The following is a 16,422-nucleotide window of genomic DNA, read 5'->3' on the forward strand; positions in this document are numbered from 1 at the left end:
GGTAAGCAGATCGACAAGACAAGCGCGAATGGTGAAAATGTAGTCCATCTTTTTAGCCACTAAACAACCGGGAGGACGTTGGGGCACGCAATATAGAGGGAAGGGATAACACAAAGAACAATCCAATAGTCAAATGTCAAGGACTGTAAACGGTCAACTTTGAATACATATTCGTAACGAGTTTTGCAACTCGCCATCCATCATGCATACTGGATTCGCTTGGATTAAACTCGGTGGCAACACCGTGCGCATTCAACGTCCGGAAGCCAAAAGTCGTTTCCGTTCTCTTTACATTTTTCAGTTGCTTGGAGCGTCACATACACACAAAATATTCTTTCACCTCTAAGATCAGGTTGAAATAAAAAATAGTTGTTTTTCTATGTATTTCTTTTTTATTTGCCTTTTTGGGCGGTTTTTCTTTCTCCTTTTCTGTGATGGATATTAATGTGTCCGGATTCGAGACCCAGATATTCGGCGACATTCTTGCGGCGTTCCAACTTTTTGTTTGGTTTATATTCAAAAATTCATAAGAAAACGAAAAGAATGGGCGTTGAGAACGTCTGGGAGGTCCGCAAGACGTTAAGACTACGCCAATACAAACGCAATTCGATTGGCCCTATAGAGCAGGAGAGCACTCATTTCCTGTTTTTAAATCTTTAACTCTCCATTTCTATGTGCCTCTCGTCCTTTTTATTCAATTTTACGATGGTCCTTTAACAACTCGGCACGAGCAATTAAGGCCATTTTTGATCAAAGAATCGAAGGCAAAGAACAGAGATGAAGATTGCCGATAAAAACGAGCTGCTCCCAAGTTTTATTATGTTCGGTGTAAATCAAAGTTGAAGAAGGCCAAAAGAATAGAAACGATATAGTTCCAAAATGGAAGAAGAAGATGAACACAAGAAAGAAAAAGGAGCCATCAAAGCTCTTTTTTTTTCAAGGCGTCAAAGAAGATTTCGATACACCCAAAAATGCCAAGGCCCGGAATGATAAGCCAATACTTTTCTCTTTTTCATATTCTTTTGTTTCTAACTATTCACGTTGTGATGTACAATCAGGAATGCTCAGTTCAGCTCCTTTTTTTTTTTTTTTTTTTTTCTTTTGAACGGATCTTTTTTTTGGGGGGTGCGTTCTTTTTCTTTTTAGACGTACACAGCATAATGGATCGAGGTGTGTTGCTGCACTTCTGCACGATCACTTCCAACGATAAACTCTTTTCCCTTTTTCTTTTTTTTTAGCGTAAGCAATTCTCACTGTTGATGATGGAAGGCGCGCCATCCTGTAGATAACGGCAGCTAATCGAATTATGTGGAACGTTCCTTATTCGATATTTGACAAATAAAACGAAAAACACGATCGCCTTATTTGAAAGAAGACAAAATGTCGAGTTTTTCGTAGCGCACATTAAAGCTGAATGGATTTTTGATATCGCTTTCAAAGTAAAAATGTATAAAGTTACGTAACAAATTTCGGACACACGCGTTCTTTGCCTTCCCCAGAAAAAAAAACTGTACAGGAATTTCCCTTTTCTCCTTCCCGAAATGGCTTGTAAATATTTCTTTTGGTCGAACATCGGTTCAGAAGACACACTGTCTGTCGTTGTTGCGCGTCTCCTCCATACCTCCCTAGCGATTTTACTCCTGAATATTTCTGGGTTTCCTAGATTTTAGCGTTTCAACACATCCCGGCTTGAACGTCAGGTACAAACAGGTAGTGGCACCACGCACAGCACATTTCTGCCCCACTAAAGTTCCATGTAAAAAAAAAAAAAAAAATTTAATATAAGGAAGAAATGTAAACGCTGGATATATCCTGTTGATATTACTAGGCGACGTACTGTATATACAGTATCTAGCGTGTATAGCGTAAAATGGCAGCAACCGTTAAGTCCGGTCGGATCTGCCCCGGACGTTGGCGTCAATCTTGACTCACTCTTTCATCTCCACCTACCCCCATACTGTTTATGTTTTGCTTTTCGCGGCCGGAAATATTTATTGAACAAAGTACTTTTCTTTTTTATTACCTTCTTCTTCTGACCAATTCACTTCGTGTTGAAATACCATTTGGACGCAAAGAAAAAAGGGACGCAATTAAATTCGGGACAACCACAAAAAAAAAGCCCAAAAACCTCGAAGTAAAAAAGGGAAAAATAAAAAAACAAACAAAAAACAATTGAAAGCGAAAAATGGGTTCTGTGGTATTCCGACGATAAAATGAAAAAAAAATGAAATAAATTGAAATAAAAAAAAGGAAAGAAAAATTGTGTCTGCTTTCGGCTGTAATCGTTCGCTCTTTTGTTCTGTATATGGCGGGATCGCGTCCCTGACGATGGCGCACGTTTTGGATCCCTGCCGTGAGTTTCGTTGCGTCAACTTTAAAAAAAGAAACACCCCCCCCCCCCCAAAAAAAAAAAGAAATCACATTGGAATATAAAGAAAAGACAAGGTTTCACCAGTCAGCGGGTGTTGATTTTTCTAAACAAGAAATCGCATGTTTTTTTTTTATAAAAGAAAAATACCGTAAACGTAATCGATGTTATCTGGGATCGGAATTAATTGTGTCCTAAAAAAAATACTTTGCTTGACATAGATATAAAAAAGAAGTCCTTCCCCTCTTCCCTTTCGCCTTTTTCTTTTCTCCGTTTTTGAACCCTCAGTTCTCACACAGACTGTACTTCGAGAATATCATTAACGAAAACACTGGTTTAAAACGAAGACTTCGTCTTGGACAGCGCGACAGACAATCGGCCCTGATATGGAAAAACATCTGTGACGACATACAAGATCCAGCTCGCGCTTGATGATGGTGGGCACGGCGTCCAGCACACACAGCCTTGGCCCCGATGCGAACAGAAAAGGATCGAATTCCGGCGACTAGCAAACATCAAGTGCTAAGGTGAAATTGCAAAAGCATCAAGACAACGGGAAAATACAGCTAAAATAAAATTTAAAAAAAGCCAAATAAAATATATCTTTAGATACTTGTTTGTCTTGATTTCGCTTCTGTTTGCTTTTTAGCGACATTCCAAAATTCACCGCGCCCACGAAAGATTAGCTGTAAAGCACTTGTTCATTTTTATATGCATTTTCTCGTTTTTTTTGTCGCACGATGCCGCCATAAAAAAAAAACGATAGAAAAAAAGAATAAAGAAAAAACCGGTAGACAGACCGAAGAATAATTTTCAGTCTGGAAGGAGCGATCTTTGATTGGATCAAGGGCGGAAGATCCGGCTACCATAAAGCAATTGGATACTCCCGGCCTCACCTGATACCGCCGACACCGACGCGCACACAGTAATAAATGGTTATCCTTTGGATCCATACTAGTTTAGACGACCTACGTATCAAGTTAATAGCGAACAGCGAAAAGCCTACGATTGTCTCTGTAAAAGAATAAAAAATAAAAGGTATGGTCTCGTGGAACCTCCAGCTGATGCCCCGAGGAGGACAAGTACGATCAAATTGTTACTTTCTGCTACGCTGCCATTCGTTTTTCGTTCTTCCTTCATTTCGGGAGAAGGAGAGAAGTCAAACAAACGACGGCACAACTCAGTCCTACGTCACCCCACGTCTGTGCAGGACGTAACGTCTCCTTAACGTCACTGCAGCGCGCCCAGCGTGCGTCCTCATCATCAAAGAGAATCCAGCGACAGTCACGCACCCTGGGGCACACAGATCGATGGATCTTCCTTAAACTCTGCGCCCGACAATCAACGTATTTTTTTTTTCCGGACAGCATGGCCGTTGTAGTTGGACCTAGTTAGCGTACGACAATCTCGTTTCCAGTAATTGTACCGTAAATCAAACTTGGGAGATGTAGCCAAGTCAGGAAGCCTTTTTCTTTCTTCTTCGATGTTTGACTTTCAATCGCAGGAAGACGTTTCCTTACAACCTGTTAAGTTTGTTTTTCTTTTCGAATATTTTTTTACATTGTGCCAGCGCAGCGACATGTAAAAAAATAATCAATTTCTAACTATGGTGTTTCCCGTCTTCTTACTTCGCTTCCAATTAAATGGCATGTTTAAAAAGAAGAAAAAAGGGCACAAGTTTCGCAGACGTCATTCGGACTGGAAATATGCAACAAAGGATGGGCGCATTCTCAGGCGATGGTGGCAGAAGAAAGAGCAAATGTTCATGTGAAAAGAAGTATTAAAAAAAAAAAAAGGAATACGAGAAGTAGCAGCAACAACTGACACGACAAAATGTTCTGCTTCCTCCATTCTTTCCTTTTTACAAAGCGCGCTTTTGCCCGCCTACCGGCGAAAAAGATCCGATGAAATGAGAAACGCACGGAAGCAAGAAGAGTATGGGGGCAAAAACGGAGACGAAATAAGCGGGGAGTTTTGTTACGAGAAACGACAGAGGTAGATGAGCGTTATTGTCAAATAAAATGAAAATTAGTGTAGCGTTCCAAACAGGCGTGTAACAAAACAGAACGAGACAAGACGACCACACGTAGCAGATATTACGTTGTGATCGATGATGACCTTTACACGAAGACCGATGACGCGATCACCATATTTTTTGGATCATATCGGTAAAGAAAAAAAGCGCAATTTTCACGGTTCACGATGTTCTTCTTGTTTCGCACGATTCCACTAACGCCAGGGTTTCTGTTTTGCAGTTTTCTTGTTTGTTTATTTTTATGTTTTTGAATTATTATAATAAGTTCCAAGAAGTTGGCATCGAATTTCCGCTAGGGAGCCACTGAGAGCCACCTAGTGGTAGGTATAGAATGATAGCGGTCCCGCGGCTTACAACGAAAAAAGGTACAACACATTAGATATAATCATCTAAAGCATACTGATGTGTGGGGAAGGGGACATAGAAGAACACGGAGCTGCAGGAACGAAATGCAATCGACACAGTTGGAACGTAATAGAGTTTTAAAAAAACCGAGAAATTTGCACTAACGAACACACACACACACACACGTCAACAATAGATGGAAGAGGACCAGTGACCACAAAAACAGGGAAGAATTACGGATGGTACGCAAGCATTTCAATGTGTCGCAATGAACATATTGAGACTCTTTCGATTGAAAATCCTTCGTACCTGTCATGGCGAACCATTTGTCCTTTAGCGAAAGGTTTTTTTTTATACCTACGAGTCAACTAGAATTCTATTAGCTTTTCTCCACAAGCCAAGCGTAATTTCGAAAAAAAAGGGAGATGGGTTAATAAATTAAGAAAGTGAGGTCAATCAAAAGGAGTAGAAATGTGTGAGAGCTGTTACTTTGTTGAGCAATGCCCGATTGAACACGCCAATAAAACCCGGCGCCGCTTCTCTCAAAACGACGCGAGTGAGTCGACAAAACACGAGTCACTAGAAAAGGAAAACAGTAAGAAGCATGCCAGAATACGGAAATCGATTATAAGTCATCCTTACATTCACACAGAAGATACAAGAAAAAAAATAACCCACATTAAATAAGGTCTGCGAATCGTCAAACCTTGGAAAAATAATCATAATAATTGGGAGTATACTGGGGAAAATCATTGGCCAGTCGTGGCAAATGCCGATAAAAAAAGGGGTTTAAATCAAAATTTAGAGGACACCGTTTTTGTTCACCTAAAAATTACCTAAAATTAACCAAAATAGTTGCGTTTAACCAAGCTACCTCAAATAGCGCAAAAGAAGCGAATAAAAAAAAATAATAAACCGGACAAAAGCACGCACGAAAAAAAAGCGAAATAAAAGCCCGCTTAAAAAAAAAAGAAAATCAGGCTAAAGTAAATTTGCCAGAATAATTGAGGGGAGGGGGAAAGAAAAAAAAAGCATTATGAAAGAGTCAAAAAGTCATTTCGGACCGAGGACCCGGCAATTCGACAGTGTCGTCAAGTTCATCGGCCCACATTAGCGGTTTAAGATTGGAGAACGCTTCAATGCTCGTGAGATCAGAGATGAGGGCGGCCATTTGGCCGTCCACGTCTTCTTCGTTGCCTCTGCTGCCATCCAGGAGAGGCAATAGCGGGCCGTCGGGTCAACTTTGTCAGGTCTCCAGCGCCGTGTGGATCTCGCGGTGGATGTGTGTCAGCTCGTGGACTTTGTCCAGCAGCTGGGCGTTGAGAGCCTCCAGGATGCGCCGCTGGGTGTCGTTGGCTGCCGCCATGGCATCGAGTTGGCTCCGTACCAATTCGCCATTGGCTTCCAGTCGGCAGTTTTCCTCCTCAAGAATCTACCAAACAAGCACGTATCAATCATAAACTGCTGCTTCCACATATTGGACCCTACTCATTTACGCCAACCGCATCGTTCAATCTATCAACATTTTCCTCTCTAGGTCTTCGACAGTCTACAGCGGTGAAAGGGAGAGATGATAGCCGAATCAAGCACTCAGCCTTGGCCCAACTAGCAATCCATCCCCAAGAATAAGGAGAGAGCGAGAAGGGGAACAAAAAATAAGTAGGTGGAGACGTGAACCGGATCCATCATCAGTGTTGGGCCTAATTCGACTGATTGATGCTCTTTTTTGTTTTTGATTTGATTTCTTTGCCTTGTTTGTCTTTAGTTTCTTTTTTCCTTTTCTTCAGTCCAAAAATTCTCGGTCGGTTACACACAAACACAGATAACGAATGCCAGTTGCACAAAACGAAATAAACGACCGAATGTAGCCAAAATAACCTTGGTGTCGTGATAGCTATGCTTACATTGTAGCACTAACTCGTACCAGTAAATAAATCAAGCCTCTATAAAACTGTGTGTATCCATCTCTCATTGTCTGGTAGGACGGGTTTGGCCGTCTTGTTGCGTGATAGATTGAGACGCATCCGTGACTTTCAAGGCTCGTCTGTCATTGCGACGCGCATAAGCGTCATAACGTAGGCCAAGCGAGAAAAACGGCGAGGGAACGGAAAACCTTTAAAAACCTTTATCAGGTCTGTCAAACAGGAAGTCAGAAAGCTGGAAAAAAATAAAACCAGAGGAAAAATCAAAGCTGGAATTTATCCAGCTTATTGCAAAGGGCACAATCGGGCAAAAAAAAAAAAGGTCCTTCAAAAAAAAAAAAGAAAATTGGAAAAGTAAAAGTCAAACGATGCAGCGGTCAAAATACGATGGCGCAAAATAAGCGGGAGTATAAAATAAATTATAAAATAAAATCTAAAACAAAAAAATCCTTCCGAAACTTGGGGCCAAAAAGGTGATGAAACCACCGTGACATATTTTCCCCGTTTCGTCGCAAATGACAGTCTTTGGAAAGCAACCTTAACCCTGCAACACTCTCTACACATTAACAAATTTTCGAGTGGAGTGGCACCCGACGTGTACAAGCTAGAGTGCTGCTGATAAAGCTGTCATCGATCGTTTATCAAACCCCTTTTTCTTTTTCAGTAGAGGGAAAAATAAGAAGGCCGTGCGCCAGACAAGAACGAATAGTAGGCATTTTTATGAGTTTCAGAAAATGAAACTCTTGTCCGCATCGACCCCTGCAACCTAATGGATCCATGTCTTAACGCACGTGATTCCAAACAAGAAAATGTAAGACGGAGAAAAAAACGAAGCCGTAAAGTCGGTCAGCTCCCTTGATAGCATACTGTTTTCAATAAAAACTGTGCGAGCACTCTGTGCGATTAGCTAGCTGCGCTTGCAAGATGCAGCGCATTCCAAGCCTGACATTTTGCGGGAAACCTGAGTGTCACCTTCTTTTTCAACACCCTCGTTCAATGAAAAATCAACTGCCTTCGCCATTCGAATGGCAATTGCAGTTTTCGCAAAAGTAAATTGAAAAATGGCCGTACCTTGACTCTGTCGACGCTCAGGCTCATCTCACGCATCTCGCTGCTGAGCCGGCGGATTTCGTCGTCCTTGGCACGTAGTTCCGTCTCGAGCGAATCGATCTTAAGTCGCAAGGTGGCCACTTCGCGCTTCAAATCGCTGCCGCCTTCGCTGCTGATGGGCGGGCCACGACCGGCCTCCAGTTCAACGATCTTGGACTTGACACGCTGATTTTCGTCCTTGTAGGCCTGTAGCTGTCGTTTCCATTCTTCGACGTTGGCCGTCGATTCTTGGAGAGCACTGGTCAAACGCGCATTGTTATTTTTTAGCGTGGCCAGTTCCACCTCCCATTTTTTCGCATTGGCTGAGCTGCAAAGTTAAAAATGTTTACAACGGGAAATGCAAAGCAAACGAGATGGCGTGCGTATTTACCTTTGTGCCAGCGCAAGCTTGAGACGGTCATTTTCATATTTCAGCTGGGCCTCAACCGATCCCAAAGGGAGATGGGCACCCTGCGAAGGTAGAGTCGCGCTGCTGCCCACTGCGCTCAGAGATGCAGCAACTCCAACAGCACCTCCGATGTTGTTGTTGGACCCCGGAGAGTTTTTATCGATCTTTTGCTGGTGTTTGGGACTATCAGCTGGAGGCTGGTCGGGATGAAAACAAGACAGCGGAATAAGGACGTGCGTTTTTTTTTATATATTATTCGTCATCAGAACACGACGAAAAAAAAAAAGAGTAACGGCTCCAGCAGAAGCGGAAACCCGAAGAATTGAATGACAAGAGAAGGGAAATGAAGAGCAATAAGAAAAATCAGAAATGAGAAAGAACAAATAGAGAAAGAGAAAAATTCATTAGTTCTCCCAGTTTTCAAGAGCTTGTGCAGCTCGATCGATCTTTCCGCCATATCTTTGCGAGACACGGAAATAATCCGACTCGTCCTTTATTATGTTTGCGAACATTGCTACAACGTCCATGGTTGTCGTTTGCTGACCCGTTATACAGTGAAACAAGACAATCAACTTGGAGGCGAATCTAGTTACCTGCAGTCCCGATAAGCTCTGAGAACGCTGATGAGTCACGAGGGCCGACTTGAGGAGAGCTGGTGAGACGGCACCGGCCGGCGATGTACTCCCATCCGTCTGATCTACGAGGAAAATAATAAAAAAAGTTGCAGTTAAAAAAGCCCAAGAGAGTCAGGGCAGAGCATACTTGACGGAGCAATCAAGAGCAGCTTTCGCCATCATCGTTAATGGAAATAAAATAACAGCCCTCCCTGTTCCTTCTGGTGCCTACTACTACGCAGCGTCCAGTGACGGACAATTGGACAGGGTGAAAAGCAATTTACCATGGCGTTTGCCTCGGCGTTTATGGTGCGGAAGTTACAAGAGAGGAGGAAAGCAAAGACGAATGAATTGTTGACACTCACATTCTTGTTTGACGGCCATAGCGTCTTTGTCGTCATTGGTGAAGGCGGTTGGAGTGGCTCCACTGCCAAGGCCGACGGCGGCCATGGCCGAACGGCTGTTAACGGGCGAAGCATTTGCGCTGGCAGAGGTCGAGTTTGTCATGCTAGTAGGCGCTGCTGGCGTCGGAGTTGAACCGTTGGTAGCGCTAGTCGACGTCTTACCTGGCGACGTCCCGCTGATGTTCTTCGTAGCTTCTTTGACTTCTTGGAATTTCTCTATAAACTGTTTCAAACAAACATGTCAACGTTTTAGCCATCACACTCCACTCTGTTAATTCCATTCTTTTTTTCTCAAATGAAACAAATAATGCAGTTTTTAATAATCCAAATATGTACGAAGAATTTAAGGGATCTAATCAACTTAGTTGTCGTGAAATCACGGTGATGTATGACGGGTTTGTCGTCGCCCTGAATATACGACACATCGATCGATCAATCCCTGAACACGATGCAAGAAAAGTAATCTACCTATTTTGACATTGTCTGCAAGATGAATGCTGAGCTAGACAGGGACATGGGGAGTGATGCATCAACTCAACGGGCGGGCCATAAACAGTTCAAAGCGCACTTCTACGACATGGTTATATACTTCATTCATAGCAAATGCGTTATTTTTCCTAAAATGCGATCACCTCTACGAGATCACCGATTTAACGTGAAGAAATTATTTGCATCTAACCCTGGACCTAAAGCTATTTGCTTGAAGGTTTAACGACTAGAATGGACGTCAGGATCACATTGATTTGAAAAAAAAAAAAGGAACGCATGTTTGGGATGAAAACAGCTGGGGAAAAGCTAGAAGTCGCTCTACTATTTCTTATTTCCTTACATATGCACACCTTTATAAAAAAAAAATTTTTAAAATGCTTCATAGCGAAATGCTTACCTTATTGAGTTCGGCTTCTGAAGGGAATCCAAGTCCGTAAACGGTGTTGGCACGAACGTCCGACCACTGGCCAAATTTCTGGGACGTTTTCGTGAACGTCATGTTCGGTGTAATGGTGCTATTGATCACTGCCTTTTTAACGCACGAAAGAAAGAGAAAAAAAAATTAGGTGAAATTCGTTAGTCGATTATGACGGCTGATACAATTTCGAAATGGCTGGTGCAACAAAAATGAAAATAGCGGCCCGTCTGCATTCCGTTCCCAGTCGAGATCAAGACATTTAATGAGTGGACGATCGACCCGTGAACCTTTCAGTGTTCATTAACCTCTGAAACTATGTCCAGCACCAACGAGTGGTCCAAGCTGAGAAAGGCAGAATCGTCTAGCATGACAGAAACGAGGTAAACTCTCTATCGATACAAAGCCCAAGACAACACAAACGGATCGAAAAGTCGTGTCGGAAAAGAATGTGAAACAAGGGAACGCACTTCATCGTATGCCGACGGCGCCAACTTGTTGACTTCTAACAACTTGGCTTCCGACCGCCGTCGTGCTACCATCAATAGTTTAGGTAGCAATCTTTAAGGCACCATTTCCTTTTTTTTTTTTTTAACTAGGGCTAATAAAACAAAAGAAAAACTACAAAAATATTAAACTTACTTTGGTGCCTTCAACGCTGATGATTCTGTAGAGGGATCTTGTCGAGTCGTAGAAGAAAGAGACATTGATAGCGGAAGAAGATGCTGGGATCCATGAACGTTTCGTTTTTGGGTCGATGTGGAACACGTGGGCCTTGCACGTGAAGATTGGCTGTTCCCTGAAATCAAATAAGCAAAAGAAAACAGAAATGAACATTAAGAACGATCATTTTGCGATCATTTTTTCTCGCTTTTTTTTGGGTACACGAAAGTCTTCAGTCTATGGCTAACGCGATCAATAGAGAAGCTGAAGCAAATAAGATTATATCGATTTCTTCTACAAAAGAACATTTTAGTAAAAGAGTGTGAAGGAAAGATGCGGGCAGATGCGCTGCTCCTTTCTATGTCTCTATCCTCTCCTTCCCAATCTAACCGCCGTGCCCATACGGGCACGTTCTGCCCATTCCAGTCCGACAAAATCCCAAGATGGACGGGGTCGTTCGGTCGCTATTCGGCGACCCATATACAGCAGGCCGCAAATAACTTGGTATCACGAAGAGACCTTCAAGCACCAGTGGGTGGAAGAAACGTGGTAGGGGGAGTGCGATGGATCGATACATCATTTCTCCATTGGATTACAATTTGGCTGGCGGCCTCTTCTTCCACGTCCAGATAGATAAAATTAACGAGTCCTATGGAGCTTGGTGGCAAAAAGAGATTCATTTATTGTTCACGCTAGAATGAATACAACAGCCTTCATAATGGATAGCTGGCAAAAGCTCAAATAAATAACTAGATCTAAAAATTAATAAATAAGCAAGTACGAGTTGGGATTCGGGCTCAACATTCCTGGCTAACCCTTGTGTAGGACTCTAGGGCGCAACCATCACAGACGATGAAAGAAAGATGACAGGCTTCCCTAGCATAACCTACCAATATTCTACTTGTTAGAGGTCCGCCTAAACAGCGGAACCCGTAAAACCCCTTATAATGTGTCCTGCTGAAAAATTTAGAGCGTCGCGATGTCTTCCGCCCGGGTACCGGATTTAATTGCTGGGAAATTTTTGGGCAAGGTTCCAACAAGCGTGAAAAGTTAATGAATACATATACAGAAAAAAAAACATGAAAAGAGTCTCCCGCAATGGTATAAAAGCTTTACATTGACAACGTCAATTTATGGAGTGGATCAATGCGATACACTTACAACAGCCATTAACGCACAGCTATTTCAAGCTCATTATGCATCAGTAAACTATGCACCAATAAAAAACGCGTTGCACATAATTCAAAGCAAAATGTGAATAACCCACCAGATTGCAGTTTACGGCAAAAGGATTCACAGTCGTGTTCTGAAGACAACAACTCGATAATATTTGGCGATTTGATCATGGCGTACGAGCGGAGCCCTAATCAGTTGAACCCTTTCTACATCGCACTGCTTCCCCAGCTCTGTTCTCTGGGTAAACAGTTCTGACAGAGTAAAGAGCCAAGCAGCGACTAAGCAACGAATCAATACCACTCGTCCTGAAAGAGAAGCACGAGAAACCAACAAAACTATCGCAATGGTTTTTATCCCACCCTTCCCAAAAAGAAAGTCTACTTATGCGTGCGTAATGCTTAGAATGAAAGAGGTTTAGTATACATATTGTATGTATAATAACTATATATCCACCGGAAATGAAATCCTGCAAAAGCAATATGACATACGTACATTATAACAAAGTGGCAATGAATTTCTAAAGGCTTCCAAAATAAAAAAAACCTCTCGTCTCTGACACTGCCAGAATAATAGAAGAGAATTCATGCGGCATGCGAACAGCAGCATCGTCAAACTCATTCCTGTTTACTCACGAAGTAAATAATATGGGAAAAGAACAAACAAAACTTGTATGATTTAACCTTAAAAAAAAAAGAGTTATTCCAGCATGGGGATGCCTACTACGACAGGATCAACGAATACAATATAAATCGGATCGGGAGCTAATACGATTCCTTGTTTCTCACCAGTCTTCTCTCCTCCCCTCTCCTCCCCCCCCCCTTTTTTTACCGATATTCCTCGCAGATTCAAGGGGACGTCGAGGGCAAATATAGACGTCAATCTGGCTTTCGATCCTATATTTTCCGGCTTAGTTTTGACCGTTGTCCAATGCAGTACGACAGTACGTTGCCAGACAAAAGTAGCAGCTGTAAGCCATTGTTCCAGCAAGAGTATCTCGATGTGTTATCGAAACCCTACGAAGGCGATTGTTAGCTAGGCTATTGGGTGCGAGATTCACCGATACCAGATGAAGTCTAACAGGATTGAGTTCTGATCACAATCGACTAGATAGGATCAAAAGAAGCCGAGTTCCAGTTGAACGATCAAGACACCATTGCCCACCCATTCATGTAATGGGTTTATAGTTCAAGGGACGCAATCGGGAAAGAAAAAGACAGGGTGGAAATTCACCGGTCTGCTCTTTATTTGGATTGGATTCTAAACCTGTGCTATCCGTGACCTTAGCTGTTCATAGCACCGGTGGTGTAAATATAGATTGTAGTGTTGAACATCAATAACCTAATGTGCAATAATGTCATTAATCGGCAGACCCTTGCGAGCAAGCGAGACTAAAAGAAAATACAAGAACGTCATCTTGATGAACGAATCCCAATTATGGCTGGCGCTCATTAGGTAATATAATTTTTTTTTTAACTAAAGGGTAAACAGTGATTCCGAAAGACCGCGCTTGCAGACGATTCGATCGAATGAGATTTGAAGACTTAGCAATCACGTCTTGTTGGTTTCTAGAGATTCCATACTCAGGATTTGAGACGTCATGCTTTCATCTCTCATCTCTCCTTCAGCCTGTCATAAACGGTACGTCCCTCTCTGCGACAGCCAAACCGGAGACATTACATTTCCGAGAATTGCACAGCAGCCACACAGGCGCACGAGCACGATCCTCTTCTCCAGTCCAATAATCTATCTCTACGCTAAAAATGTTTCAAGCAGAAAAGGAAAACCCGACGCAACGAAATTGTACAACAATACATTTCAATCGGTGCAACTAGCCGACAAAAATTTGACCGAATCATGCTTTTACGAGATTTTCATGGGAAATCAGACGATTATTGTTTGAACGATCAATGCATAAGAATCAGTCCATAAGAGCTTCAGAATAGCAATCGTCAAATCAACAGATACAGTCGATATGACATGCACAATCGCGTGTGTTTAATAGTGATGGAGTATACCACTACCAAATGGGATGTCAAGTAATAAAAGGAAAAAGAAATAAAAAATTAAAAGTTTCGTGGTCGATATGACAATCAAGTCTCTGCCACTCTGGCACGCACGCGGAGACAAGTTAGCACAGGCACGTTTACAAGGGATTGTTTTGTTGGTCACAAACAAAATTAGATCAGGCCAATGTTTTTACTAATAAAGGTGCTGGCACTGCAGTGCCATTAATCTCTCTCTGATGAGTCTGTTTCCATTCGTTTCTCACCCAGAATGAAATAATCCACCCCCCTCCCTTCTACCTAGCTCTTTAGAGTAAAAGTGGGGCTTCTTGGACGGGTTTACCTAGTGTGTTTGAAGATAAGACAGAAAGGAAGCCTCGAAAACAAGTATGAAACGAAATGAAACTCGGCACGCAATATTCAAGATTATGTCAAAACAAATACCTAGTAGAATCCGCTAGGTACGGATGAGCAAAGAGCACATAAGGAATAGTATTAAGTAAAAAAAAAAAAAAAAAAAAAAAAAAAAAAAAAAAATTGAAAACTGAATTGTAGGCATATGGCTATGGACAAAGGTAGACAAATGACAGCCAGCATTGATCTGCCACAACTGGGGCAACCAGAATCCTCTAATATTGCTTTTTTTATGCTTATGATACCAAACCTGTTTAAATGAGGTTAAACTAAAACAGTATTTGATCCAAAACAAACAAACAAAAAATGCTTTACATGTCACAAAAATGAACTTCCTAACCTGATAATGTCAAGAAACTTATATCCTGGGTGTTTGTGTTGATTTGACTCAAGCAACCATTGAACAAACTATCGGGAAAAATGCTTGTGTATGAGCTAGATGCCCAACAATATGTTTAACTGTAAATACTACAATGAAATGTGATCCTACGAAGTTGGCTAAGATACCCTTTAATAATATACAGGCAGATTTAATCCAAGCCAGTAATAGAAATTTGGTCTTTAACAGCGGGCCCTGAATGTTTCTATGACTCCAATGCAGTGAAGTATAAGCTTGACAGAATTCAGACAAGCTTTTAAAATGAGCATCAAAATCATTTTCAGAAAATTTTACAGATTGACGATGGCTAGGTATGACTTTAATTCTATAAACCAGAATAAAGTTTGAATTCAAGATTCCCTAGTTCCCAGCATCCAGCAGTTGCAATACATGTAAACCATATCCCTATTTCATTTGGTCAAAGTTTTTTTAAAGCAAAAATTTCACACTTACCCCATTTCGATTGCTGGATGAGGAACACTAAAAACTAACAAGATTCAAAGATTTTGTTTGCACTTTAATACTCTTGTGTAGCACGCCATGACACCGGAAGAGCTTCTGTCAAATGGAACTGAAATCTACACGTTGGGTTCGTAACTCCATCTGCGTTGCGAAGGCTGCTTGGAGTTGGAATAAGTTTGCGCAAGGAAAGAAATGACTGGTACGAACGCGCATGATTATATATTTTTTTCTGTTTTTATACAGAATGAAGGCATGAACATTATATATAACAATTGATGAGGTAAACAAAGTATAATAACTTCACAATTAATTTAGGAAAAAAATTTGTAATAGACTAAACCTGCCAAAATGCATATTTCTAACAAAATGATGCCAATTAAAACTAGCTTATTAGTCAAAGCAACACGGGACATTGATCTAAGAATCCTTCTACTTCTTCCCAACTCTGCATCTGTATCAGTCAATCTATCTCTAGTGCGAACAAGGACTTCTCTTTGTTGACTTAGTTCTTGAACGACACCAGTACCAATTTCTTCACTTTCTAAAGCAACTTGTGTAGTTCTTTGTATGCTCTGTGATGTTCTTTCCAAGATCGCAGTACCCTGACGAACAGTTGTTTGAAGGGCATTATCAATACCTCTATTCTGGTTATGACCAACAGAATGATTTTCAAACATTGCTCCTCTTGTCGATGCCAGAGACATTTCTGCTTGTTTGGAAGATTTGATCAACAAGGCAAGTTTGGAAGCAGTGTCTTGATGTTTCCGAACCCTAGTTTTGTTAATAAACCATTCCAGTTACGTAGGAGTTAATGCAAAACAAGTGCATCTGACACTTCATCTTTTCTATTATACATTCTCACCTGCCCATCATTTCCATCCTGAAAGACCCTGGTGCTGCCCTAGCTTCAGCCTCCATTTCGAATATTGCTTGACGTGCCTCGTCTATACCTCTTTCAACGTCGGCAATAATTTGCTTTTTTTCTTCTCCAAAGCATTGTTCCAGACGACCTGTACATTTCCTCTGTAGAACTTCAAATAAACTTTGTACGTCTTCGTCCAACGTCTCGAATTTTTCAGAACTCATCTCTAAAATTTAAGAAGACAATATATGTTGAGATTACTTAAACTGGAAATGATTACCGTACCGATGAATCCCTCAAAATGTTATGTCTCAAATGTATGACCAGAAAAATAACAAACATCAAGTAGCGCCCCTTGTGGCAAGACGAAACA

At 41.5% G+C, this 16,422-nt stretch overlaps 2 protein-coding genes across 3 annotated transcripts; both read right to left on the reverse strand.

Moving 5' to 3' along the window:
- Positions 1-4,623: 4,623 nt before the first annotated feature.
- Positions 4,624-15,313, reverse strand: LOC130695552 (homer protein homolog 2-like). The gene is made up of 8 exons (XM_057518738.2): positions 15,179-15,313; positions 10,733-10,889; positions 10,073-10,204; positions 9,148-9,409; positions 8,762-8,865; positions 8,151-8,365; positions 7,742-8,087; positions 4,624-6,180 (listed from the first exon to the last, which is right to left on the reverse strand). Exons 1-8 carry the CDS (start codon positions 15,181-15,183, stop codon positions 5,995-5,997), a joined length of 1,407 nt encoding a protein of 468 aa, XP_057374721.1. The 5' UTR covers positions 15,184-15,313; the 3' UTR covers positions 4,624-5,994.
- Positions 15,314-15,389: 76 nt separating this feature from the next.
- On the reverse strand, positions 15,390-16,413 carry LOC130696981 (vesicle transport through interaction with t-SNAREs homolog 1B-like). 2 transcript variants are annotated; one of them, XM_057520146.2, is made up of 3 exons: positions 16,335-16,413; positions 16,050-16,275; positions 15,390-15,958 (listed from the first exon to the last, which is right to left on the reverse strand). In XM_057520146.2, the coding sequence occupies exons 2-3, from the start codon at positions 16,271-16,273 to the stop codon at positions 15,499-15,501; spliced, it is 684 nt and encodes a 227-aa protein (XP_057376129.1). In that variant the 5' UTR covers positions 16,274-16,275; positions 16,335-16,413; the 3' UTR covers positions 15,390-15,498. The 2 variants fall into 2 exon arrangements, with proteins under 2 accessions (XP_057376129.1, XP_057376168.1); XM_057520185.1 differs by having other exon boundaries at positions 16,330-16,358.
- Positions 16,414-16,422: the final 9 nt, after the last annotated feature.

The sequence above is a fragment of the Daphnia carinata genome, chromosome 7, assembly GCF_022539665.2.
Source record: "Daphnia carinata strain CSIRO-1 chromosome 7, CSIRO_AGI_Dcar_HiC_V3, whole genome shotgun sequence".
Lineage (NCBI taxonomy): Eukaryota > Metazoa > Arthropoda > Branchiopoda > Diplostraca > Daphniidae > Daphnia > Daphnia carinata.